Source organism: Penicillium manginii (genome assembly GCF_028828005.1).
Source record: "Penicillium manginii strain IBT 31320 chromosome Unknown utg000004l:1.0-7231830.0:1.0-7236170.0, whole genome shotgun sequence".
NCBI classification, from domain to species: domain Eukaryota; kingdom Fungi; phylum Ascomycota; class Eurotiomycetes; order Eurotiales; family Aspergillaceae; genus Penicillium; species Penicillium manginii.
The window spans coordinates 333103-358803 of NW_026643105.1; the positions used below are offsets into that span (position 1 = coordinate 333103).

The 25701-nt window shown below is 50.7% G+C and overlaps 13 protein-coding genes across 13 annotated transcripts; 9 read left to right on the plus strand and 4 right to left on the minus strand.

Moving 5' to 3' along the window:
* Positions 1-1528: 1528 nt before the first annotated feature.
* On the plus strand, positions 1529-2888 carry gpdA (glyceraldehyde 3-phosphate dehydrogenase GpdA; the record flags this gene model as incomplete). Its single annotated transcript, XM_057100473.1, has 5 exons — positions 1529-1540; positions 1602-1637; positions 1702-1715; positions 1780-1843; positions 2001-2888. The coding sequence occupies 5 exons, from the start codon at positions 1529-1531 to the stop codon at positions 2886-2888; spliced, it is 1014 nt and encodes a 337-aa protein (XP_056960103.1).
* A 1430-nt stretch (positions 2889-4318) lies between these two features.
* hdaA (histone deacetylase hdaA) lies at positions 4319-7303 on the plus strand (the record flags this gene model as incomplete). Its single annotated transcript, XM_057100474.1, has 15 exons — positions 4319-4730; positions 4797-5085; positions 5148-5161; positions 5220-5358; positions 5422-5534; positions 5589-5716; positions 5774-5981; positions 6031-6142; positions 6198-6245; positions 6301-6364; positions 6423-6515; positions 6580-6665; positions 6738-6832; positions 6893-6999; positions 7070-7303. The coding sequence occupies 15 exons, from the start codon at positions 4319-4321 to the stop codon at positions 7301-7303; spliced, it is 2142 nt and encodes a 713-aa protein (XP_056960104.1).
* Positions 7304-7875: 572 nt separating this feature from the next.
* On the plus strand, positions 7876-8358 carry N7533_003825 (putative BYS1 domain protein; the record flags this gene model as incomplete). The annotated part of the gene is made up of 1 exon (XM_057100475.1): positions 7876-8358. One exon carries the CDS (start codon positions 7876-7878, stop codon positions 8356-8358), a length of 483 nt encoding a protein of 160 aa, XP_056960105.1.
* A 1129-nt stretch (positions 8359-9487) lies between these two features.
* N7533_003826 (uncharacterized protein) lies at positions 9488-12924 on the plus strand (the record flags this gene model as incomplete). The annotated part of the gene is made up of 2 exons (XM_057100476.1): positions 9488-9718; positions 9811-12924. 2 exons carry the CDS (start codon positions 9488-9490, stop codon positions 12922-12924), a joined length of 3345 nt encoding a protein of 1114 aa, XP_056960106.1.
* A 339-nt stretch (positions 12925-13263) lies between these two features.
* On the plus strand, positions 13264-14349 carry N7533_003827 (cleavage and polyadenylation specificity factor subunit 5; the record flags this gene model as incomplete). The annotated part of the gene is made up of 4 exons (XM_057100477.1): positions 13264-13304; positions 13372-13623; positions 13712-13959; positions 14060-14349. The coding sequence occupies 4 exons, from the start codon at positions 13264-13266 to the stop codon at positions 14347-14349; spliced, it is 831 nt and encodes a 276-aa protein (XP_056960107.1).
* An 805-nt stretch (positions 14350-15154) lies between these two features.
* On the plus strand, positions 15155-17897 carry N7533_003828 (Lipase class 3; the record flags this gene model as incomplete). Its single annotated transcript, XM_057100478.1, has 8 exons — positions 15155-15230; positions 15291-15456; positions 15510-15846; positions 15922-16197; positions 16698-16821; positions 16853-17084; positions 17180-17622; positions 17689-17897. The coding sequence occupies 8 exons, from the start codon at positions 15155-15157 to the stop codon at positions 17895-17897; spliced, it is 1863 nt and encodes a 620-aa protein (XP_056960108.1).
* Positions 17898-18455: 558 nt separating this feature from the next.
* On the minus strand, positions 18456-18924 carry N7533_003829 (uncharacterized protein; the record flags this gene model as incomplete). The annotated part of the gene is given in 2 exon segments (XM_057100479.1): positions 18456-18588; positions 18602-18924. The coding sequence occupies 2 exon segments, from the start codon at positions 18922-18924 to the stop codon at positions 18456-18458; spliced, it is 456 nt and encodes a 151-aa protein (XP_056960109.1).
* Positions 18925-19512: 588 nt separating this feature from the next.
* N7533_003830 (cytochrome P450) lies at positions 19513-19815 on the plus strand (the record flags this gene model as incomplete). The annotated part of the gene is made up of 1 exon (XM_057100480.1): positions 19513-19815. One exon carries the CDS (start codon positions 19513-19515, stop codon positions 19813-19815), a length of 303 nt encoding a protein of 100 aa, XP_056960110.1.
* Positions 19816-20038: 223 nt separating this feature from the next.
* N7533_003831 (putative dephospho-CoA kinase) lies at positions 20039-20860 on the plus strand (the record flags this gene model as incomplete). Its single annotated transcript, XM_057100481.1, has 1 exon — positions 20039-20860. One exon carries the CDS (start codon positions 20039-20041, stop codon positions 20858-20860), a length of 822 nt encoding a protein of 273 aa, XP_056960111.1.
* A 342-nt stretch (positions 20861-21202) lies between these two features.
* Positions 21203-22024, minus strand: N7533_003832 (uncharacterized protein; the record flags this gene model as incomplete). Its single annotated transcript, XM_057100482.1, has 3 exons — positions 21203-21481; positions 21542-21901; positions 21956-22024. 3 exons carry the CDS (start codon positions 22022-22024, stop codon positions 21203-21205), a joined length of 708 nt encoding a protein of 235 aa, XP_056960112.1.
* A 232-nt stretch (positions 22025-22256) lies between these two features.
* N7533_003833 (zinc-finger domain-containing protein) lies at positions 22257-23095 on the plus strand (the record flags this gene model as incomplete). The annotated part of the gene is made up of 3 exons (XM_057100483.1): positions 22257-22592; positions 22716-22883; positions 22967-23095. 3 exons carry the CDS (start codon positions 22257-22259, stop codon positions 23093-23095), a joined length of 633 nt encoding a protein of 210 aa, XP_056960113.1.
* Positions 23096-23475: 380 nt separating this feature from the next.
* N7533_003834 (YjbQ family protein) lies at positions 23476-24003 on the minus strand (the record flags this gene model as incomplete). The annotated part of the gene is made up of 2 exons (XM_057100484.1): positions 23476-23634; positions 23728-24003. The coding sequence occupies 2 exons, from the start codon at positions 24001-24003 to the stop codon at positions 23476-23478; spliced, it is 435 nt and encodes a 144-aa protein (XP_056960114.1).
* Positions 24004-24384: 381 nt separating this feature from the next.
* Positions 24385-25325, minus strand: N7533_003835 (uncharacterized protein; the record flags this gene model as incomplete). The annotated part of the gene is made up of 2 exons (XM_057100485.1): positions 24385-24823; positions 24889-25325. 2 exons carry the CDS (start codon positions 25323-25325, stop codon positions 24385-24387), a joined length of 876 nt encoding a protein of 291 aa, XP_056960115.1.
* Between the last annotated feature and the right edge of the window lie 376 nt (positions 25326-25701).

The window sequence follows — 25701 nt, forward strand, 5'->3', positions numbered from 1 at the left end:
TACTCTTGCAAGTTTACTAGTACCGTTACCAATTACCTATTACCTTATACTATGATCACCTGTTACCTCTTATCCTAATAACCTCAAAAGCATGATGTTCTGTCAGGAAACTAGTAATAGAAGCATAGGTATGTAGTAGTTAGTAGTCTGGTGTGGTGTTGTTCCGTCTACCCGCTTCCATCTCCTTCCATGTATAATTCCGAATTGGCCACCGGTGTCATTGTGGTAATGGCAAGCTGATTGATCAGCCTGCAGACCCTGGGTGCATATGATAAGCATGAAGATATGGAGGAGGCGTTGATATGAGTCAATTGTGTTCCAATGGCAATTGGAGGAGACCGGGCACATTGTATACTGTAGTGTTCTGATGGGCTGATCAGGTGGGCGAGATTTATAATCCAGACAATGCGACCCCAGCCATTTTCAAGGCTGAAGAAAGACCATACCTATGTAGGGTATTTCCAGACTACTCCATAAAAGGGAGTGGACCAAAAAGTCTGACGGGTCAGTGGACATTAAAGCCAGTGCCGGTGAATGTATCAGGCGCGGGTCAGCTGTTGGTTTTATACCGCAATGCCAGAAGGGGGAGGCTCCATGCCGAATTGGTCCACCGCAGAGATCCATGTCCATTTAGAGTCTAGATACATAGGAGATCAAATAATATACTCTGGACTACCTAGGTATAGATCCAATAATTATAATTATAATAATTATAATCAATAAATGATAAATAATGTTGAATACTTCCAGCTATATACTGCAGTGGTACTAGTAGTTTTGTGTACCGCCCCATATAAATTATTACTACAAGGTACTTATTAGTACTTACTAATACTTACTCAGTCATGATGCTACGACTGCCCCTCCTCTCACCTCCCCCACCACCTTCTCCCCCTCCATGCCCCTCCATTACCCAACACTCTCCCTTACTCCAACCCCTCTCGGCAAGCCTACAACTCCGAGATTATCGTAGAGACCGTGATAGTCCCCCTTCTCCCCGATGGCAAAGTGTTTTACAGCGTCATCTCCGAGGCAATTCGTAGTCTAGAGCCGGGTCCGGGTTCAATCTCGGCCATCTCATTGGTAGAACGGGAGCTACCGAGGGGCAGAGCAGGCGCAGATATCGTGACTCTTCCTGCTTTGCCCGGTGTATGAAACCGGAAAGGAGGGTCCCTGCTAGAACCGGGCGGCAACAGTCGGGAAACATTCGATCTGGGGGAGGTCCACTTGGGGAGTTACGTTGGTGGTTCGGTGTAGACTGTAGACTGTAGAGTACGGAGGTACCTACGGAGTAAGGTGATCGCCTCTTTGCGTCAGCCATCCGGATTGGATTTATTTTATTATTACTACTCCTTCCCCCCCTCCTTCTTCTTCTCTTCTTCTCCTTTCTTTCTTCCCCCATCCACTCTCCTCTTTTCAATCACTCTCCCAAAAGGTACATTCCCATCTATCTTCCCCATCTACCATCATCACTCCCACCCCATTCTTTTCTCTTACTCACAGCTTCTTAGTTTAAACTACCGCAATAATGGTCCCCAAGGTACGCCCGGATTAACCACCACCAACATCACCCATCGCCACCATAACTCACCCTTCTCCAGGTTGGTATCAACGGATTTGGCCGTATCGGCCGCATTGTAAGTTCATTCTACCTTCAATTCCCTTTAAACCAGAGCTCCAAACTAACCCCTCGCCTCGCAGGTCTTCCGCAATGCGTGAGTATTGCCCCTCTGTACCCCCATATCGCGTGGCACAACCTCCCATCTAACTGTTCCACAGCATCAACCACGGTGGTGTTGACGTTGTCGCCGTTAACGACCCCTTCATTGAGGTCCACTACGCTGTAAGCTAGTTCTCCTGATTCTTGGGTGTTTTTGTTGGGCTATTGGCGGGGTTCGCATTGGGTCTCTGCACTGCTGCAGCCCACTTGTACCCTGCCCCACCCCGCAGCAAGCTCCTTATTCACCACGCAATACTAACCGCCCACCTCTCCCTTTTAGGCCTACATGCTCAAGTATGACAGCACCCACGGCCAGTTCAAGGGCACCATCGAGGTCGATGGCACCAACGGTCTGATCGTCAACGGCAAGAAGATCCGCTTCTACGCCGAGCGTGACCCCGCTGCCATCCCCTGGGCTGAGACCGGCGCCGCCTACGTCGTCGAGTCCACTGGTGTTTTCACCACCACCGACAAGGCCTCCGCTCACTTGAAGGGTGGTGCCAAGAAGGTCATCATCTCCGCCCCCTCGGCCGATGCCCCCATGTTCGTCATGGGTGTCAACAACGACTCCTACAAGACCGACGTTAACGTCCTCTCCAACGCCTCTTGCACCACCAACTGCCTTGCTCCCCTCGCCAAGGTCATCAACGACAAGTTCGGTCTCGTTGAGGGTCTCATGACCACCATCCACTCTTACACCGCTACCCAGAAGACCGTCGATGGTCCCTCCGCTAAGGACTGGCGTGGTGGCCGCACTGCGGCCCAGAACATCATCCCCTCCTCCACCGGTGCCGCTAAGGCTGTCGGCAAGGTCATCCCCGCCCTGAACGGCAAGCTGACCGGTATGGCCATGCGTGTCCCCACCGCCAACGTCTCCGTTGTCGACCTGACCTGCCGTATCGAGAAGGCCGCCACCTACGAGGAGATCAAGGCCACCATCAAGGCCGCCTCCGAGGGCGAGCTCAAGGGTATCCTCGGCTACACCGAGGACGAGATTGTCTCCACCGACCTGAACGGTGATGACCACTCCTCCATCTTCGATGCCAAGGCCGGTATTGCTCTGAACCCCAACTTCATCAAGCTGGTCTCCTGGTACGACAACGAGTGGGGTTACTCCCACCGTGTCGTCGACCTGATCGCCTACATCGCTAAGGTCGATGGCCAGTAGGAATCAGGACAGCGTCCTGGGGTCAGGAGTGTTCTCTAAAGGATGAATTCTGTTCTGTGAACCCGAATGGGGATTGCTGATGGGGCTCGCCCTGTAGAAAAAATCCGATAACGTCAATTTAATGAAACCAAATACAATTCTCATGTTTATGATTATCCCGATGAGCTGAAAGTTCAAGCCTTGGAGTAGATTGTGTAATTTTTGCTGTAGCAATTGAGATATCCTGAAGTTCATGGCTCGTAACGCTGTTCCCTCGGCAGCCGTTCCCCCGCGCCAACGTTCTCGATAAAATGACCTTGGAAACACTTTAAATAATGGGGACTGACGATAATGGAATATCATTAAAAGGCCTGCACTTGCAAGGTGCTATTCACATTTTGGTCCAAATTTACCTTTGGTCTTGGGTATATTTCACCAGGCAATGGTAGGTAACATGCGCTGCCACATCATGCTACCGTATCTCTACACCGCTAAATGCTATATCTAATTTGCGAAATCACACCTCATATTCCTCGTGTCAAGATTCCAAATCTTCTATAGATATTTCAATCCGATGTTCTTTTATAACGAGTCCATTTCCGTTCGGTTAGACAATGGAAGTTTTTCAAGTACAAGCCTATCCCGAGATATTTCCGAAGAAACAACTCTATACCGTGGACTTTGCTGACTCATCCACAGTAGCCCCTCTAGAAAGCATCAGGCGGCTTCAGTGAGCGGTGAACTTAGAAATGTCAGGCAGAATGGACCACCGGCCCAAAAGGGATCCAACATGCGCATCGATCCAATCCCCCATCCTCTCAGTGATACAGCTCCCTCCCTGGAAAGGCGTCTTGCTCTCTCTGCTTTACCTTATCTACTGAAAGATTGAGAATATCGGTCTCTTCTCTTGCTGTCACTTTTGTTCTATCGTGGGCACTACCGGACTGGATTTCCTTTGTACCAGGAGTACAATCGTATTTCTATACGTCCGCGGTTGAGTCGAGCACCTACAGATTTCAAGTTCCAGTCCGTGGCAACAAATAGCCTAAGGCCAGAAAAGCTTGTTGCTTGTTGGCTTGAACATTTGTTTGCAAGCTTTAACTTGGCAATCATCTTATTCCAAGCACTATCCTTGCATGCGATTGTCCAAGCCCAGCCTGAGCTATCTGGTTATGAGATACTAGCCAGCGGTAATCAAGTCCATTGAAAACGGGCTGGTATTGTTGCGCTAGAAAATTGTCTGAGCATGGAACAAGATGATGATGTTATCATGGGGGGAGTCTCGACGACTCCCTTCATTGCCCTCTCATTCATCTCTAGCCCAACAATCTGGCTCTGCTCCCGAGACCACTGCAGACCCCGTTCTTGTACCTTCATTATTTACTGGAATTCCGAATGACTCTCCCTCTCCTGGTGCTGGAACAATACATTCCCACGAGAACCCCGCCCACATGAGCACTGGACTTCCCGAGCATCTAGTGAAACAAAGTGATTCGGAGACAACCTCCGCCGAATATCTCAAGCGAGATAGTCTTGTTGAGTCTAATTCAGACTGGTCTGAAGAGGAGGTTACAAGCAGGCCTGGCCTTCCACTTGCTTCCTTGGCTACGGGTCTCTGCTACGACGTACGCATGCGCTACCATTGTGAAGTCCAGCCTGCAAATGATGTCCACCCAGAGGACCCTCGTCGGATCTATTACATCTACAAAGAACTCTGCAAGTCCGGTCTGGTCGATGACCCCGATTCTTGTCGTCCTTTGGCTGCTATTCCTCTGCAGCGCATTGCTGCTCGCGAGGCTACCGAGGAGGAGATCGTCAGCATTCATTCCGCCGATCACTTTGCCTTTGTGCGATCTACTCAGGGTATGCTTTTGAGTCTGACACCAACCCTCACTTATCGTGATCTACGAACCTAACATATCAAACTAGATATGGACCAGGCCGAGCTTCTAGACCTGGAACGAACCCGAGACTCTATCTACTTCAACAATCTAACCTTCCAGGCAGCAATTTTATCCGCAGGGGGTGCGATTGAGACCTGTCTGGCAGTTGCGCAGCGAAAAGTAAAGAACGCGATTGCAGTCATTCGTCCGCCCGGTCATCACGCAGAGCACGACACAGCCATGGGCTTCTGCCTCTTTAACAATGTGCCGATTGCGGCCAAAGTCTGTCAGAAAAGGCTCGGCGACCAATGTCGAAAAATCATGATTTTGGATTGGTATTTTTTTTTTTTTTTAATTTTATCATTTTGAAGTATCGTTATTGACTTGTATCTCGTAGGGATGTTCACCATGGTATATTTGATACCTCCTACCACTCTACTTGATGATGCAGGCACTCATGAACTTACAGGAAATGGTGTCCAGAAGGCATTTTACGATGATCCCAACGTGCTTTACGTTTCGATCCATGTCCATCAGGGTGGAAAATTCTATCCTGGTGGCCCCGAGGGAGACTGGGATCATTGTGGTGTGGGGGCCGGTGAAGGAAGGTGAGCTCACTTCTAACGCCCCCGATTATACTCAGCGCAATTTTGTCTGATTAGAACTCATAGAAACATCAACATTCCTTGGCCCGACCAGGGAATGGGCGATGGCGACTACATGTTTGCCTTCCAGCAGGTTGTGATGCCGATTGCCCAGGAGTTCGACCCGGACTTGGTGATCAGTATGTGATTGGTTCTTCTACTGCCCCTTGAGATAGATTCTAACATACGTATAGTCTCTGCTGGCTTTGATGCTGCTGCTGGCGACGTGCTGGGTGGCTGCTTCGTCTCGCCTGCCTGCTATGGCCAGATGACCCATATGTTGATGAATCTCGCCAACGGAAAGTTGGCCGTTTGTCTGGAGGTGAGCAAATCAATTATCTATGTGTCAGTACTTTGGCACTAATTAAATCACTACCAGGGAGGATACAACTTCCGATCTATCTCAAAGTCCGCATTGGCTGTGACTAGAGTTCTGATGGGCGAACCGCCAGATCGCCTAACCGGGACTCAACCCTCTGAAAGCGCGATCAAAACTGTTAGGCAGGTTATGTCGATTCAAGCGCCTTATTGGCGTTGCATGTTCCCTAAGCCAACTAAACATGCGGCATGGGGAGACCGTCTTCACGGTATGTATCAAAGTCGAGTATTGCAAATCATGCCTAACAGATGATACAGATATCCTCCGGAGCTATCAATCCAACAAGTTTTATGAAAGCTTCAAAATGACTCCACTTTACATCTACCGAACCGCCATCTCGCAATCATTCAAAAATCAGGTTATCGCAAGGTCAGTCTCTCCTGTGACCTGATTTAACATACTCAATATCTCACCTTTGTCAAAGTCCCAATTACCACCATGCAGTACCACTCGTTGTGATTTTCCACGATCCGTAGGTCACCTCGATCGCTCAGATCTCCATCACGCCAGGCTCACAATTTCCATAGACCCGAGATCATGGGACAGGTTCATCCCATCACTAACAAACTTGATGCACACAATGTCTGGGTGGTAAGTATCTAAAAATGCTGGCCCTCGTCAGCCAGACCTACGCTAACTAACAGTCAAGGCCGATGTCCAAAAGGATTATGTGAAATGGATTTTGGACAAAGGGTACGCCGTGATCGACGTCAATATTCCTAAACACATCACCCGAGAACCGGTAAGGCCTAACATTACCCTGCCGACCCCTCGGATACACCAAACTCAACCTTTACCAAATTTAGGCGACCGGCAGATACGAGGATGAAGATGAGAACCGACCTACAGCCACCGAGGAGTTGGCAAGCTACCTGTGGGACAACTACATCCAGTAAGGATCCGCCAGCATGTCTTCGGGCTATTCTCGGATTATTATTTGACTTTGAGACTAAATATTTGACAGGCCACACTCCATCGATGAGCGTGAAATCCGGGAAATTATCTTCCTTGGCATCGGCAATGCATTCTACGGCGTCGCCAACTTGTTGATCAATCGAGGTATGCCTAAGGCTAACCAAAAACCCTCAATTGGGCGATATAACTGACTCAAAAAAACAGAAAATCTCTACAAGAAAGTCAGCGGCATTGTTTCTTTTGTAGCGGAGAACCCCGTCCGGGCGGTTGCCTCACCAACTCAGGTGTGGCTATCAAAATGGTATCGAGAGGTAAGTTGTCTAATTCCTGTGGATGCCATTTACTATGCCATGCCTCTCAACACTAACATTGAATTACCAGAACTCCCTAGTGTTCGTTTCACCCTCACACGGTGTTTGGGGCAACTCAGACCGCAAACCATCCAAGCGCTACGGCACGCTTCGCAAATCCAACAGCTCACATCTAAGCGAGATGCTTTCGGATCACAAGGAGGAGGTGTTCAAGTTCATCATGGACCGAACGGAGCAGACAGATGACGAAGAGACAGAAGATGAAAAGGAAGATCAAGGGGAGGGAGAGCAGATGAAGGAATAAACAGGCGTCCAGTCATCCCATGAATACCAGTCCCGTCTTTTTTTGAATTTAGAGTGTCTTTGTTCTATCTCTATCCCCATCCCTATCCCTATCTCTATTTCTATCTCTATCTCTATTATTTATTCAAAGTTATGATTTTAGAGCGATGGTCTAAGAGTAAGGCCGCCTTATGGGACGCCCTAATACTAACCCTTAGATACTAGTGCTAGAATTAGTACTCCCTAGTAGGTAATAATACTAGTATACTAGAGCTCCCGTGGAGGGCCTGATAATTGCTCCCAAAGTTTGGACTTTTTTTACTCCGAAGTTTCCAACTTTCCAAGTTTTTTGTCTCAGAACTGACAGGAGATAACAGCTATGGATACTACTAGTACCTATGGAAAGAGCAATGGATATGGATATGGATATGGCAGGTACCCTAAGGTATAAAAGACTGTCACTCCTCCTGACAACTATCATAACCATCACAACCATCACAACCATTGCCATTACGATTACCGTTATCACACTCAACTCTATACTTCGAAAGTATTTACCCAACTCTACTCTACTTCAACTCACTTCATATCACCATGCACTTTACCATTCCCCTCGCCTCTCTCGCACTCTTGACACCGATGGTCAACGCCCTAGGCAGCGCAGTCGTCTTCAACAAGTGCGACTTCCCGGTCTATCTCTGGTCCGTGGGTAGTTCAATCAGCGACACCAAGACTCTCGTCGCCAGTGAGGGCGGATACTCGGAACTATACCGCAGCGATGACACCACCGGTGGCATTGCCCTGAAAATGACTCTCGAAGAGGATGGCCTGACCACCGGCAAGCCCCAGACCATCTTCTCGTATGCACTCAACGACGACGAGAATGAAATCTTCTACGACCTCTCTGATGTCTTCGGTGACCCCTTTACCGGTCACACCCTCTCTATCACTCCGTCGGAGGACTCTTGCAAGGGTATCTGCTGGAATGGGGGTATCTCTGCCAGCTATGTGAGCAATACAGAGTCTTGTACCCAGGATGCCGATGTCACCCTCACCCTGTGCGCCGATTCGTGTTAAAGAATCTTATCTTGGAGACCTGTAAAATTGAGGCTCTATGATGAGGCTCTGTGACTGACAGCAGAGACAAATGCGAGGACTCTTTCAAACTATTTTCTTGTTTTCTTTGTCTTGTTTTTGGTGGTGGCTGGGGCTGTGCAGCGGTTGCCTGGATTGAGGCGATGCGGGGGAAGAGCCTCATCGGTTGGGGGGAAATTGGGGATTGCTAGTGGGGGTTACCGATTGGTCGGGGAATGTATAGTTAATGCGTAATGAGAAGTCGAATTTGACTATTCTTCCAAGGATCGGCCTTGTTTCATTGGATGTTTGTTCGCGTAGTTGGTAATATGTTTTTCTTGCACACGGGGCGATGGCAGTGATGGGGATATAATTGTTTGAACCCCCGATAGGAAAGAAGTTTTCAAGCACTCCTATTTCCCCTTTCCTTTTGATGTGTTGCAATACTCGTCACTGGTTAGCAATCACTCAAACATGCCCTGATGCAACACTGGTCAATCTCAGCCTCAACCCGGCAGAAGATATCCACTCACATACTACAAAGAGAACCTCGGCATAATAATCCAAATCTAGTTGCAGTACGGATTAACCAGTACTAGACAGGACTAGTCTTATCACTAGCTCCAAGGCTTTCAAAAATCAAAAGTACGTTCTAGTAACCCTTAGGAACTACTTTGACTTGGACTTCTCCACGAAAGCCTCACCGCCCCCGCGTTATCGTCGTGGGGGAACACAATCCAGTTGGGCCGTTGTCTTTGCAATCCCACTCTCTTCTCTCGTCATCGATCTCCCTCCTTGCACCTGTTGTATCCCAATTTTCTTGTTTATTTTCTCTGGAATTTAACTGCATTGGTCCCAGTGGAGCCTTGCACATCTTGGCTAGCTTGCTCCCTCCTCCCTCGCTTTGCTCATGCTCACAAGGTCCTCTGTTGGCAGAGCACGTCCATTGCTACTTTCGTTGCACAGGGGCCTGAAATCCAATCCAGCTACTCGTTTGAACTCGCTGTTACGCATCTCTTCTGCAACTAGACCCATATCGTCCTTCCGGTCTTCTCTCCCACTTTCCTCGTTCGACCACCGGGCCCGCTTCCTCTTCCATACCTCCCACCCTGCGTGTGCCGAGCCCCCAATCATGAGCCAGATCGAACGCATCACAGAACGCCTGGAGAAGCCAGAGCTTGATGACCGCTCTTACAGGGTCATTCGTCTACCGAATCAGCTAGAGGCTCTTCTAGTACACGATCCTGATACCGACAAGGCTAGCGCCGCCGTCAACGTCAATGTTGGCAATTTCTCAGATCAAGATGATATGCCTGGCATGGCACATGCTGTAGAGCATTTGCTGTTCATGGGAACGAAAAAGGTGAGCATGGAAGAACCATCATTGGCAGTACCCCTGCCCCTTCCTCAATCCAGAACGACTGTACTGACCTCGGCTCCCTTATCTGCACATAGTACCCCAAGGAGAACGCCTATAACCAGTACCTAGCCTCCCACTCCGGCTCTTCTAATGCCTATACCGCTGCCACCGAAACAAACTACTTCTTTGAGGTCTCCGCCACAGGTGACTCCAGCGAGCCAAAATCCAGCGGACAAAACACCCCAACAACCGATTCCACAAATGGGACCAATGGTGTCATCAGCGATGCCTCAAGCAACACAACAGAGACAGAGGGCCGCTCCCCCTTGTATGGAGCACTCGATCGATTTGCTCAATTTTTCGTTTCGCCCCTCTTCCTGGAGTCCACACTTGATCGTGAACTGCGGGCGGTGGACTCGGAGAACAAGAAGAACTTGCAGAGTGACCTGTGGCGGCTGATGCAGCTGAACAAATCTCTCTCAAACCCGAAACACCCGTATCACCACTTCTCCACTGGAAACTTGCAGACTCTCAAGGAGGACCCGCAGAAACGCGGTCTGGAGGTGCGCAGCGAGTTCATCCAGTTCTACCAGAAGCACTACTCGGCCAATCGGGCCAAGCTGGTGGTTTTGGGCCGGGAATCCTTGGATACACTAGAACAGTGGGTCGCTGAGTTGTTCGCGGATGTCGAGAACAAAAACCTCCCCCAGAACCGGTGGGATGATGTGCAGCCTTTCTCCGAGGCTGACATGTGTACTCAAGTGTTTGCGAAGCCCGTCATGGACTCGCGCTCCATGGACATGTACTTCCCATTCTTGGATGAAGAGAAGATGAACGACACCCAGCCTAGCCGATACATCAGCCATCTGATTGGCCATGAGGGCCCGGGTAGTGTTCTCTCGTATCTTAAGGCCAAGGGGTGGGCGAATGGTCTCTCTGCCGGTGCGATGCCCATCTGCCCTGGCTCGGCCTTCTTCACAATCTCGGTGCGTCTGACGCCTGAGGGTCTCAGCAAGTACCAGGAGGTGGCAAAGGTCATCTTCGAGTACATTGCTTTGATTAAGCAACGCGAGCCGGAGCAGTGGATCTTCGACGAGATGAAGAATCTCGCCGAAGTTGACTTCCGCTTCAAGCAGAAGACTCCCGCAAGCCGATTCACCAGCCGTCTCAGCAGCGTGATGCAGAAATCGATGCCCCGTGAGCACTTGCTCAGCGGGTCACTGCTGCGGCAATTTGACCCGGAGCTCATCAAGAATGCCATGTCTCACCTTCGGGCTGACAACTTCCGTCTGATCATTGTGTCCCAGGACTACCCGGGCCAGTGGGACCAGAAGGAAAAGTGGTATGGCACAGAGTACAAGGTCGAGAAGATTCCGCAGGACTTCCTGAGCGGAATTCAAAAGGCGCTAGATTCCACTGAGAGTACTCGTACATCCGACGTGCACATGCCTCACAAGAACGAGTTTGTTCCCACGAGACTGTCTGTCGAGAAGAAGGAGACTCCTGAGCCCGCCAAGACCCCTAAGCTGATCCGTCACGACGACCGAGTCCGTCTCTGGTTCAAGAAAGACGACCGCTTCTGGGTCCCCAAGGCGACTGTCCATGTGACCCTACGCAATCCTCTGGTTTGGGCTACCCCCGCGAACCTCATCAAGACCAAGTTCTACTGTGAACTGGTGCGGGATTCCCTTGACGAGTACTCGTACGATGCCGAGTTGGCTGGTCTGGACTACCACCTGGCAGCGAACATCTTGGGACTGGACATCTCCGTGGGCGGCTATAACGACAAGATGTCGGTTCTGCTGGAGAAGGTCTTGACCACCATGCGTGGGTTGATCGTGAACCAAGATCGCTTCAATATTATTAAGGAGCGATTGGCCCGCGCATTCCGTAATGCCGAGTACCAGCAGCCATTCTACCAAGTTGGCGACTACACCCGTTACCTACTGGCCGAGCGCAGCTGGGTTAACGAGCAGTATATCGAGGAGCTGGAACACATCACAGCCGCTGATATTACCAACTTTTACCCCCAGCTGCTCGAGCAGACTCACATCGAGGTTCTGGCCCACGGTAACCTATATAAGGAAGATGCGCTGCGTATGACAGACTCGGTTGAGAAGATTCTCCAGGGTCGTGCTTTGCCTCCTTCCCAGTGGTACCTGCGCCGCAACATGATGATCCCGCCCGGAAGCAACTATGTTTACCCGCGGACTCTCAAGGACCCAGCCAATGTCAACCACTGCATTGAGTATTATTTATACATTGGTCTCTTTTCCGATGATCTGCTGCGATCCAAGTTGCAGCTCTTCTCTCAGCTGACCGACGAGCCCGCATTTGACCAGCTTCGTAGTAAGGAGCAGCTCGGATACGTGGTGTGGAGCGGCTCCCGCTACAACGCAACGACCATGGGCTACCGGGTCATTATCCAGAGTGAGCGCACCGCACAATACCTCGAGTCCCGCATCGAGAATTTCCTGCGCGGCTTTGGGCCGGTGCTTGACGATATGACCGACGAGGAATTCGAGGGTCACAAGCGCAGTGTCATCAACAAGCGTCTGGAGAAGCTCAAGAACCTAGGCTCAGAGACTGGCCGCTACTGGTCTCATGTTGGCTCGGAGTACTTTGACTTCCTGCAGCACGAGACCGACGCAGCGAATGTACAGACTCTGACCAAGGCAGACCTGCAAGGCTTCTTCAAGCAGTACATCGACCCGGCCTCGACTACACGTGCCAAGCTGGCGATCCACCTGAACGCCCAGTCTGGAGCCCAGCCCGAGACCAGCGCCACCGACAAGCGAAACCGCCTTGTCGAGACTGTCTATAAGCAGCTTGAGTCTTCCGGATTTGCGGTGGACAACGCTCGCCTGGCAACGGCCTTTGAGGAGATTGACGTCGAGGTGGTTGACCTGACACAGATTGTATATATCGTCAAGACTTTCTTGGCTACAGATTTGACACTGCCACCAGCACAGATTACCCCTGTGGCTGAGGCATTAGAAAAGAACATGGGTATCCAGTTGAAGCAGCTTGGCTTGGAGGCTGGTAAGGACGAGAAGGCCGTGACCAATGGCACCGACGTGCCTGCGAGCCCCCAGGACCCCGTCACAATTACGGATGTCACAACCTTTAAGGCGCGTCTGCCTGTTAGCACGGGACCAGTTTCCATCACGGATCTCACCGAGTTTGAAGATTTTGACGCAAAGCTGTAAGGGAGCTGTGAGGTTTATTTTGCATTGGTGTGTATGGGAGTGGCATTGGCGCGAGTCGAGGAGTCGAGGATGGAGTTGATGAGCATCAGAATAGTAATCCCATGGTACCTCAGCATATGAATGAAATCTATTACGTTGTACTTGTATATTCTGAGTAGGTATCATAATACAATCCAATAAATTCCTCATTCCTCTACCCTACCTCAAGGTAGCTTGTAGAGTGGATGCCTTTCAGGCAGGCGGTCTCACCGATAGCGATAACGCGCATCCCCGGCCAGCTTCAACTCAACTCAACTCCGAGCTCGCCCTTCCTTCTATCAACATCAACACTCCTTCAAAATGGCGACAGCAACAGAAACAGTGGTGAAGAGCAGTCGCCCGTGAGTCAATCTCATTCTCCAAACAGCCATTCTAATACCCCGCTAACAAGCATCCATCGACTCGCAGCCCCATCCTTCCTAAGGATTTCTCCGCACAGCAACCAGAGACAATTCGCCTATACCCATTGTCTAACTACACGTTCGGCACTAAAGAGACGCAGCCAGAAGAAGACCCCTCAGTCCTGGCGCGGTTAAAACGGCTAGAAGAGCATTATGAGATCCATGGCATGCGGCGCACCTGCGAGGGTATCCTCGTCTGCCACGAACACAATCACCCGCACGTCTTGATGTTGCAAATCGCCAATGCATTCTTCAAACTGTACTGCTCCCTTCTTTCCAGCCCACCCTCCATCCGGGTAACGCTTGGAGCATTCGAAGAGAGCTCTGGCTAACTGTAACCACTTTAGACCGGGCGATTACCTCCACCACGAGGACGAGGAACTCAACGGGTTCAAGAAACGACTGAACGAGCGCCTAGCCCCCGTGGGCTCGCAATTCTCCGGCGAAGGCGTGAATGAGGACTGGGAAATTGGCGATACTCTTGCGCAGTGGTGGCGGCCCAATTTTGAGACCTTCATGTACCCATTCCTACCGGGACATGTTACTCGGCCCAAGGAGTGCAAGAAGTTGTACTTTATTCAGTTACCCAAGAAGAGTGAGTTACCCACCTGACAGCCAATCATTCTGACAGCCCAGTCCACGCCGAGCAGTTTTTACCCTTGATTAATTTGTATGATACTAATGGTTGATCGCAGAGGTTCTCTCCGTTCCGAAGAATATGAAACTGCTCGCCGTGCCACTCTTCGAGCTTTACGACAACACCGCGCGTTACGGACCGCAACTCTCCGCAATCCCCCACCTCCTCTCCCGATACAACTTTGAGTTTGTGGACGAGAATGACAACGTCGTGGCCATGACCCCCGGCTCGCCGGCGAATGGCCAGATTCCCCGCACCAAGGTACTGGCCGGCGAAGAACAAGAACAAGAACAAGATACGGGGATGACGGACGTGAAGGATGAGGGGGAAGGAGATGAGGTGCAGTAGAGTGGAGTGGAGAAGAGCCGTAGAGAAGTTCAAATCAATCTATTAACGTTTTTCCTTCTTGATTCCGTTACTGTTAGCCTTTGGTATACAATCTAGCTGCCGGTGATGTCCACATTCGGGTTAAAAGGTCATTCGGTTCAAGCGGAGTTCCGTGCTGATCACTAGGAGATTTTACCGGATAGGGTGATGGTGAAATCTATTTCTTCCAGAAGAGATCCAGAAGAGGTGGGGGAGAAGGGAGCTGAAGGGAACTGGTGGGTTGGTCCACTCAGTCAACCCACAGTTTGGCTGAAGTTATACATGCCATAGTTGCACCCCATGAACACACCGGCACGTTTTAATACTTTCAACTCTCCTCCTCTACAGTAACAAGGTAACTCAAAATAACCCTCCGTTCCTCTACCCCTCATGCATCCAAACCAAGGCTGACAGTTACATCGTCGCATGAAGAACTGCAGGAGTGCCGATCACTCAGGAATCCCCACCACTCGGAGACGCCATCGACCAGTCCCGTGGCTGAACTCCGGACAACCACCCTCTTTCGATCGAGCGGCTTCACCTTGGCGATTTTCAACTTGCTGGACCTGCTGAAGCGGCGGGATTTGCGGCACATGGCTTTCTTTTTCTTTTGCTTGGTGTTATACCCCGCTTCAAGTTCGAGCTTTTCATACTTCGTGCCTAAGAGTAGGTACTAATACGAGTATAAATTCCGACATGGCGGCCTATCTGGATACCGCTTCAACTCCAGCTGTTCCTGTTCCTGCTTCTGTTCCTGTGCCTGTGCTTGGCTGATCGAGAAAGAAAAATGCTGTCTTCTCTTTGGTCTCTACTGGCTGTTACTGCCTTCACAGCAGCTGCGCCAGCTCGTCCGGTGCCTCGAGGTATATCAGACTCGCACCCATCCCAAGTGAAAGTCTTGTACTGACAGTACTCCCTTTCAGCCGTCTCATCCGGTGTTTTAGATCAGCTCACTTTGTTCGCCGAATATGCCGCCGCTTCATACTGCTCGAACAATATCAACTCGACAGGCGACTTACTGACGTGCGCCGAGGGAAATTGTCCAACGGTGCAGTCTTCGGGGGCAACATCCCTCTACGAATTCGAAGAGTATGTACCCCAGCTCCCATTTTCATAGATCACCCGCTCACCATATCTTCCAGGTCCACCGAATGGGGTGATGTAGCTGGGTTCCTCAGCGCCGACGACACAAACAAGCTCCTCGTGCTCTCTTTCCGAGGCAGCCGCAGCCTGAGCACCTGGATCGCCAATATAGACTATGGCTTGACCGATGTCAGTAGCCTCTGCGATGGCTGCGAGGCACACGGCGGATTCTGGAAATCCTGGAACGCCGTCGCAGACGATCTCACCGCGCAGATTGACTCCGCGAAGCAAACATATAGCGGATACACGTTGGTTCTGACTGGGCACAGTTTTGGAGGAGCTGTTGCAGCACTAGGAGGAACAGCCTTGCGCAACGCAGGGTATGATCTGGAAATTGTAAGAACTTGAACCCTCACCCTCACCCTCACCCTCTCAAGGCTATGCGATCGGGAACGGCACTAATGGCAGTAGTACAACTTTGGCCAGCCTCGGGTGGGCAATAAAGCTCTCGCGACGTATATGACCAATCAGGGCAGTCTCTGGCGAGTTACGCATACGAATGATATAGTGCCTCGACTTCCTCCTACATCATTTGGATTTAGCCATGCTAGTCCCGAATACTGGATCACCAGTGGGAATGATGTGACGGTGACCACGTCGGATGTGGTAGAGGTCAGTGGAATTGACTCGACGGCGGGAAATGCTGGAGAAGCTACTCCGGAGGTTGAGCCGCATAATTGGTATATTGTGAATATTGATGGATGCCAATGAGGAGTTATAAGCTATAGTCTATACACCTGGGCAGCTGGGCAGCTGGGTGGTATGATATGATATGACATTCTATAGCATGCAGACGAGGATAAAATGAATGACGATCAATAATGAGGCAGTCAATTAATTTCCAGATATCAATAGTATCCATGCCAGTGGACATTTATCACCGTTATGCTCGCATCCATTGGAATGTATTAGTTATAAGCAACTTGAATGTATCTTTATAGTCCGACCCACCCGTGATTCACCGGCCAATCCGAACTTCTTCCCGTCAACCAACAGCAAACAGCAACACGTTTCACAACTCTCCTTTACACACCTCCCTTTAAACCTCCCATTTCAGGGAATCGCATATCTCGAATTCCTCGGGAACCCCCGAGGGTTTCAATCTGCCTCCTCTGCACTATGCGCTGACCCGATCCGATGCTTGACTCCCCACCGTCAACATGTTATTCGCTCCGAGCGGACCACAGAGTCCCCGCCGCCGCAATCGTATCAAGGCCATTTTCCTAACCATCTTCATCGTCTTCGCTCTATACTTCATCTTCTTCGCCGGCTCCGAAACTACCGCCAAAGCCATCACTAGCGACAAAGCCCGTTATACCCCCCTCGCGCGCCCCGACCCCAGGTCCCAGCCATGATACCCATTGGGACACCTCCTTCAAGTCCACGGACGAGCAGGCTCGTCCCGTCGTTCGCCGTCACAAGGAGATGGTTGTCGCAAGCATGAAATCGGATGATACTTCTTGGCTGCCGGAGTATTTTCCGGACTGGTCGCAAAGCATCTACGTTGTGGACGACAAACGGGCGCCCTTGACAGTCACAAAGAACAAGGGCCGCGAATCAATGGTGTATTTGACGTGAGTGTCACCATCGCTAGCTACCCAGTGTCCCAACTGATGCAGCTGAATGCTATTTTCTATCTCCCCCTTTCATCCAAGCTAATGCGCGACAGATACATCATTGACCACTACGACAACCTCCCCGACGCAATACTCTTCATCCACTCCCAACGCTTCCAATGGCACAACGACGATCCATATTACGACGGCGTCGGCATGCTCCGCAACTTCCAACTCCCGTACCTCCAAAAACAAGGCTACGTCAATCTGCGTTGCGTCTGGACCCTAGGCTGCCCAGGCGAGATCCACCCGTTGAGCGACACACACCGCGACGACGTGCACGCGGGAGAATATTTCACCAACGGGTTCAAGGAATTGTTCCCCGGTGTACCGATCCCCGAGCAAGTCGGAGCTTCATGCTGCGCGCAGTTTGCCGTGTCACGCGATAGGGTCCGCCAGCGTCCTCGGAGCGACTATGCGCGCTTCCGCGACTGGCTCATCAAGACTGATCTGACGGATGATCTGAGTGGGCGGATTATGGAGTACTCCTGGCATAGTAAGTACCGCCCCATAACTACCTGCAACACATGCGCTCTGTTTGATCCAATACTAACTTCTGCAGTGATCTTCGGAGAAAAGGCCGTCTTCTGCCCATCTGCCAAGGAGTGTTATTGTAATGTCTTTGGACTATGCGATCTAGACTGTCCCGTCGACGGGACGTGTGAGGGTCGCTATGTGCTCCCTCCTTTCTCCTCATTACCCAAGGGCTGGCCGTATATTGGATGGAATGGCCAGGTCCAGAATCCCAGCCAGGGATTACCCGAATCATAGTTATAGTCCAGATGCGATAATACGATTCGATATCGGACAATGATCCGAAATAGAGGTCTTATTCTGGTCTTATGGCATTGTCATAGTTACTCTCTATCTACCTGCCCAGCCCAGGAGTCCATTTTGATCTTGATCATCCACTCAGGGGGGTTCACCAAAATTTGCATTGGGAAAATGATTGGTTCTTTGTATCAGTATGGAGTACATAGCGTGGTTTTATTGCAGTCTCGCATCAGCATGGAAAAAACAATCGTTCTGTAGCAGTCAACTGTCCCCATTTAGAGTGTTTGGTATTTGGTACCTAGTATCTGCTGGAATCATAGCCATCCCAGCCATCTTCCTTCTCTTCTCTTTACTCTCTAGCTTTATTACTTTCATTCAATTCTGCATGGTATTGAGGTCCGAATCCTTTCTATCTCGAGTCCTCACACCAGCAACTCTTCGGGGAGGATTCAGAGTAGGTTAAATGATCGCTGGAATCTCACAGCATGCTGTTCACCCTGATTCTCCGCTTCAAGTGCCAATAACATCCTTCGAATTCCCAGACTCGAGGAGGAATCAACATTCCAGTTCAGCTTCCAGGTTCTCTTGCGGCTGCTCATGGTATAGGTCCGGCATATTGATGTCTTTGCGCAGAACAAATCGATTACACAGCCATTGAAGGATATCATAGAGCTGATATGAAGCATGGCTCCGGCACGAACAAAAATATAAGGACAAAGCAAATTATATTAAGTCCGGCAAATAATCTAAAGGTGCCTTGAGGACCCATCCCCTGCAACATAGGAGGAAAGATGAGGGCAATGACAGAGGCCCAAAATCCATTTGTCGCCACGGCCCCGGACATACCTATCTCGCGATGAGATAATGGGAACACCTCGGACGAATAGGCAAATGCACAGGGACCCTCCCCTGGACCGTAGAAGGCTGCGTAGAGGTAGATGAAAAAGGCGATCAGCCCGAGATGCGCCATACTCTCCTCGGGGACATAAAAGGGCATCCCCGCCGCCAGCAAGATCCAGCTCATATTTGGGAACGTTGTAAGGAGTAACGTGCGTCTGCCTCATATATCGATGGTGCGAAAGGCTGGAATTCTAAAGACGAACAAAGCGATTCCAAAGCCCCATGAAGCGACAAGAGAGTTGACGGTATTGGCACCAGCTTGGGCGAAGATGATTGATGAAAAAAAATGCCATTATATCGACTAGGGAAGGTGTTAGCTGTTCGTTCTTCAGAAATACCTACTTCTACATGAGAATGATTGGGAAGAATACGCACTTCCACAGAACTGCTGTGCAGCCATGACGATACCAGAAGCTTGTGCTGCTCGGCGGTTTCGAGGGATTGTGAGGAGCTCCAGAAACCGAGTGACGATATTGCTGTTTCCAAACCCAGCTTTCTGGATTTTCGTATTTTCAATTTCAAGTAGGATGTATGTAGATAGTGTAGAGATCACGAGCAGCTTGTAACGGAGTGTTTCGCAACCTGAGAAGTGACCGATACGCGTCGTTAACTCGTCCTTTCTTTAATAACCATCGGGGTGACTCAGGCGCAAAGAATATCCTAAATACAAGTGAGAGAGCAGGTATGAATGCCGATCCAAGCTGTAGTGTCCATGCAAGACCCAGAAACATTCCGACCTGAGAGGTGGTCTGAGGATGATGAGAATGTTAAGCAGATGCGAGCAGTTTTGATCCCTTTTACCACCGGTGCCCGGGCCTGCATTGGACGGAACATCACTTCTCTTGAACAACAGATCCTTGTTGCAGCTCTAGTGCATCGCTATGAATTTGCACTGCCATCAAAAGATTGGAAACTGGAGTGGGAAGAGGCATTCAATCTTTGGCCATCCCAGATGCCATTGAAGATATGGAGACGGAATGAAGGTGTTCAAGTTACTCGTATGGAAGTGGTGTAATAGAATCTGGGTTATGCATATCTCAAGGTAACTTTGAATGCAATACTAATATACGGGTATACTATCGCTTCAGTATACCTTAAGGTACTTACTATCTTTGTAGCCCACGGTGGGGCATCTGCCGAGGTAACCACGGAAATGAATAATCTCCCCGCATTGAGACGGGCACTTCAACTTCACTTCTTCAATTCCCCTTCCCCTCACCTTTCAAGGTTAAGCCACCATGCTTATCATCGGTCTGACCGGCTCAATAGCCACGGGGAAATCTACCGTCTCGTCCATCCTCTCCACATCCCCCTACTCTCTCCCCATCATCGACGCCGATATCCTTGCCCGCAAGGTCGTCGAGCCGGGCACCGCAGGCTACAAGGCAATCGTGAACTACTTCGGTCCCAGCACACCTGATCTCCTCCTCAAAGATGCACCAGATACCCCACCTTCCACACAAGGAAACCCCCTCAACAGACCAGCCCTCGGCCGTCGTGTCTTCGGCGATACCGACGAGCGCAAACGCGATCGCCAAGTCTTAAATGGCATCATCCACCCCGCCGTCCGGTGGGAAGTCTACAAAACACTGATATATCACTACGTACGAGGTCAATGGGCTGTCGTATTAGACGTCCCTCTCCTCTTCGAAAGCGGCATGGACCTCATCTGCGGAACTGTCCTGGTCGTTGGCGTCACCGACCCAGCCATCCAAATGGCACGCCTCCGTTCACGAGACGCCCACCTTACCGCCGAAGACGCGGAGAACCGTGTCCGTAGTCAAGGAGATGTACGCACAAAGGCCGCGCAAGCTGAGTTCCGCGGTACAGTGACGGCACGGGGCGTGGTGGTTTGGAATGATGCTGATAAAGCCGAGCTGGAGCGTGCCATCAAGGGCGCGATGGTGAGTATTTCGGCGTCGAGCCCAAAGTGGTGGGCGTGGATTTTGCTAGCTGTGCCGCCGGTGGGCTTTGGTATTGCCGCGTGGAATTTGATTGTAAATTATGCGACACAGAGAGACTGGGAGAAGAAGAAGAGAGAGGAGAAGGCTCGTTTGTAAGATGGGATGAGTCCGAACTCGACCTCAAGGCTAGCTTCTACTATCTGCTATCCAATGGATGGTAAGCCTGGGCCTGGAATTGATACGATACTAGGTAATACCTACTATTTCACTTGTACATTGTTAGACCGACTGGGTGCAGTCACCATAAATTATGCTCTCTAGAGTTGTTTGCTCTCTGCTTTGCTTATTTGCTTTCTTCTCAATATGTATCATTGACAAAATCATTGACCAGCCAAAAGGCCGTAACCTGCTGTACTATGTGCTAAAAGACCCCAACGCCGTGACCAATGCTCGTTTTAACGCCATGCCAATCATCCCGGGATATCTGCGACCATACGTCTAGGAGCTTTTGCGCTTCTTTTTATTCTTCTTAGAGGGCCCGCCCGATTCTCTGCGATGAGAGCCCCCACCACCCGAGCCGGAGATACTCGTGATGTTTTTGAAATTCGCAGGCTTGTTCCGGCGCTCCCTCTCTCGCTGTAATTTCGCCAGGGCCTTGGCTTTTAGCTTCTCTTGATGGGCCGCGACCTGCTTGGGATCGGCAGGGTCCATGAGCTCGTCGTCATCGGTGTCCTCATCAGATTCGGCATCGTCGTCATTTGACTTCGGAACATAAGCCTAAATGAAATTAGAAATTAGCTTAGAAAGATAGGTAAAAGTCATAACATTGAGACATACCGGTGCCTTCTTGCGCTTGAAACCACCAAACCCGCGTCGACCGCCCACATTGGCATCGTCCTCGACATCCAACGAGTCGGCTGCCACCGCATATGGTTGTGTGGGGGATACATTGGCAGCTGGGATATCCAATACCCATTCCGACTCGCCTGCCTCGGCGGCCTGGCGCATAACGGCATCTCGTCGCTTCTTCTCTTCGGCTTGCAATGCGGCTGCGATAGCATCGAGTTCTGCCTGTGGAGTTCCGGGGCTAGCAGGCTCAGTCGACAACCTTTGACGCTTGGGCGTATTGGAATTATCATCCGATCCTGGCGTTTGGGGTTCGTTCGCGGCTGCTGTTGCTGCAGCGCGCTGCATGAACTATATAGGATGATGTCAGTTTTGCGCGAGATAGAGCTGAATCGCTTAACCAACCTTCATGGTGAGAAGTCGCGAAGACATGGTCTTCCCATTTTTGGCCGCTGTACCCGGTGAAGCAGACATGGTGATTTTGTGTTACTGAGAAAAGCGTAGTCGTCAAAAGTTCAAACAGTCTTTGAAGCAGTAAAATTCGGCAGAAAAACCCAAGCAGTGGAGAGGCGGTCAGTCCAACAACCGCCAATCCAACTCCCGCAATCTTGATGACCATCAAAGTCCAGTGCCACCTCGACCTCCTTCGCCAATCCCTCCAGTTTATCACCTCCACCACTCCTTCTCGGGACTCAATCTGCCCAGTATGATGTCCTGCAGTCGCCGCCTCACGGCCCTGGCCTCGATCCGCCCGCGCTTCGCCGTCCGCACCTACTCCTCAACCGTCCCTCGTCTGTCCGAGAACCGCATGGCCGCCAACGACCCCAACCCCCCGGTCGTCAAGCCCAGTGCTTCTTCCAGCAATGTCCCCACCGATACCATGAGCGCCTGGGATGGTTCCCTGTCCGAGGACCCCGCCGTTGCCGAGCGCATTCGCACCATGCAGGCCCCGAACCGTTCCAGCACCTGGGCCGCCAGCCAGCAACCGCGCGAGGAGGCCATGGTCGGACCTCGTTTCGAGCAGACTATCATGCAGACTCAGGTGGGTGCTGCATAATACGCATAATACCTTCAATACATCCCTTTGTCGAGCTTAATTGAAGCCCAATTGCTAGATCCGGGGAGATATCGGAGAAGCTAAAACCTGGTACTAATGCTATAATAGCCCCAACCTATGGCCGCGATTGAGCTCATTCACAAGCAACCCGTTCGCTGGACAAAGAAGCGCGTCGTCAGCTGTGACGGCGGTGGTGGTCCCCTCGGCCACCCCAAGATCTTCATCAACACCGACAAGGCCGAGATTGCGACCTGCGGCTACTGCGGTGTTCCCTTTGTACGTCACCTGGATAGCATCTTTCGTTGCACTTCACCTCGTTCTTCTTTTTCGGTTCCGCATGCTAACAGAATAAACTACAGGCCCACGAGCAGCACCGTGCTTACCTCAAGTCTCTCCCCGCCACCAGCTTCCCCCTCGAGCCCACCAACGACCCCGCCGAGGTTAACGAGAGCCAGCGCGTTACGGACGGAAGCCTGGAGCAGCGATAAACGACTAGCATAAGATTCCTTTTGTCGGCGTTTATCTTTTCCCCGTTGTGTTCCAATTATTGGTTTTGGGCCCGAGGCCGTGTACAGAAATATAGATCAATGGATCTGCCGTTCGCCCTGCGATAGCCTAGTCGTGGTGAATATGTTTAATCTTGCTTTTGGTGTAGTTCGTAATGGCCGTTTATACCGTTTCGCGACTCGAATCGCCTATCTACATCCATTGAGCGCGTCCTTTCAAGGTTCTAAATCAGGATCTTCCCTTCCCGCCTTCTTGTACATCTTCGTCAATCGGGGCAATCGTCGCTTTTTCTACCTCGATATAGGATGCAAATCGAACCCAATCATAAATTTCCCCGTACATCCTCACTGAGATTATCAAGTCAAGCCTTCTCACCCTGAATGGTCGCAACGACCTTTCGCGAGTGCCGACTAGTACGGAACTCAAGGTACCAAATTCCCTGCCAAGTACCCGTAGCCAGACGACCATTGGTAATAGGGATACTAACAGAAGCACCAATGAGAGCAGACTTGATATGAGCCTATTGGTGGGATAGATAGGTTAGCAAGAAGCTTTTCCGAGCTATGGGACTCTTCTCTTCCCATAGCTAGCAGCTAGGTAAGGTACAACTCACCGGCATATCATCCTCTCCCTCAGCAGAGTGGCGATAAAGGTTTCCCTTCCGATCCATTGGCGCAATGCGATCAAGAGCATCGCTCATGTCGGCGCGTACATCGTCGTCCCAGTTCTCGTTTAGTGAGAGGGCACAGCTGGTGTGCTGCACGAATAGGTTCAGGATGCCGACCTTGTAGTCGCGAATCTCGGGGACTTCGGAGAGGACATGGTCGGTAATGAGGTAGGAGCCACGGCTACGCGAGGGTAGGGTGAAGTTCTTCTGTGTCCAGGACATGTTGTGGGAGTTGATATGATGTGAAAGTGGTAGTGGAAGTGGGATGGCGGGGAATAAGTCGAATAAGACGGGTTTGATTGGGTGGGGTCTGATGTCATTCCACTGCCAGTGTACATGGAAGTAGTAGAAGTATAGTAAACAACACAAATACATTCGTACTTGTATTATCTTCAAGTTGGCTGGATTGGGGCATACTAGTATCCATTCATTCTCTCGAACTCAACACCCTCTCGAAATAAATATGATCACGGATCCGCCCCTCGATATCTAGTCATGACATTACCCTATGCCTTGGTCGCAACCTTGGAACATCACATCATAAAACATACTAGTAGAGTGATTGATTACCTACCTATGTAGCTACTTTGCTTCTGCTACCTCCTAAGATGCACTACACACTCCAGCCTGCACACTAGGTGGATTACTCGAGGCATGACCCCAATCCGCCGCCCCAAGAGCCTTCCCCGCGTCCGTGCTATCATCCGAACGAATATAATACTGAGGATCGACATAATGCCACCAGTCATCACTGCGGAAAGCATTGTCCAACGATTGACTAGCAGGATCATTCCATCCTGTGTTGCGCGTATCAAAGTTGGGGTGTTTCGACCATGCAACGTATACCTTGGGGTGATCATTATTCTTCACGCCATTGGGGTTCTTAGCATCTCCCGCATTGATCTCATCCGTCGTGAGGGTATTCTGGATGTCGCCCCAAGCTAAATTATTGTATCCACTGTGTGCAGATAGGAGAGCGCGCGATGGTGCCCAGTTGTTACTATCGTCGCGGGAGTGGATGATGACCACTCGTTCCCAGTCACTGATCGCATTATGTTAGTTAGACTCTAGGGTATGGCCCCGGCCTTCCTTGGGAGAATATCTTACTAGTCATGACCTGTTTCAATAGCCCCGAACTTCGCACCATCCTTCTCGTAGAACAGGTTGTAGACGACCCGGATCTCGGTATCATTGCACCGCTGATAGGTATAATAAACAGGGAATGCCGGACCGGGATTCCCAATACCCACCCCCGGGTTGCGACAGTTACAGCCGACATTGGGATACTCGCATTGTGCCGCTGCAGGGGTTTTGTGGTCATTATCGTAGATATCGGCTGTGTCGGGCGATCCACCAAAAGCCCAGGTGGGATAGCAAGGGGGCTGGTTCTGGGCCTGGCCGAAGAACCAGATGGGTGCGTAACGATCAGCGAGATCTACGCCACCAGCATCGAGGAGGGAGTTCATCTCATCGTCGCTGATTTGCGACACTGCAGTCACTGATCCAGCCAGGAGGGCGATACATACCCACGACTTGGGCCACATGGTGGGGTGAGCGGAGGTGAGGGCAAGGGTGCGAGATAACTATGGAATATGGAATATAGCCTGGGGTGCTAGCTCAAAGATGAACTCTTGGGAATTATAATGCATTTAAGAACGCTGGATTTGACACAAGACCAGCGCATTTCTCACGCTGAGTATCCCAGTGGAGGAAGTAGGGTGATTGACGTATTTCCTAATGAGGAGATGAGCTGCTGAAGGTCACATTGGGAGGATTTCAACCTCTCTTAGGCCCGCATTAGCATCGGAGGCGGGGTTAATTTGTTAAGTACTTGAGTGTAGAATGAAAAGAGCACTTTCCCTGCATGGAATAGCCACAGGTCCACAGGTCCACAGGCCCTCAGGTCCTCAGGGGTCTTGG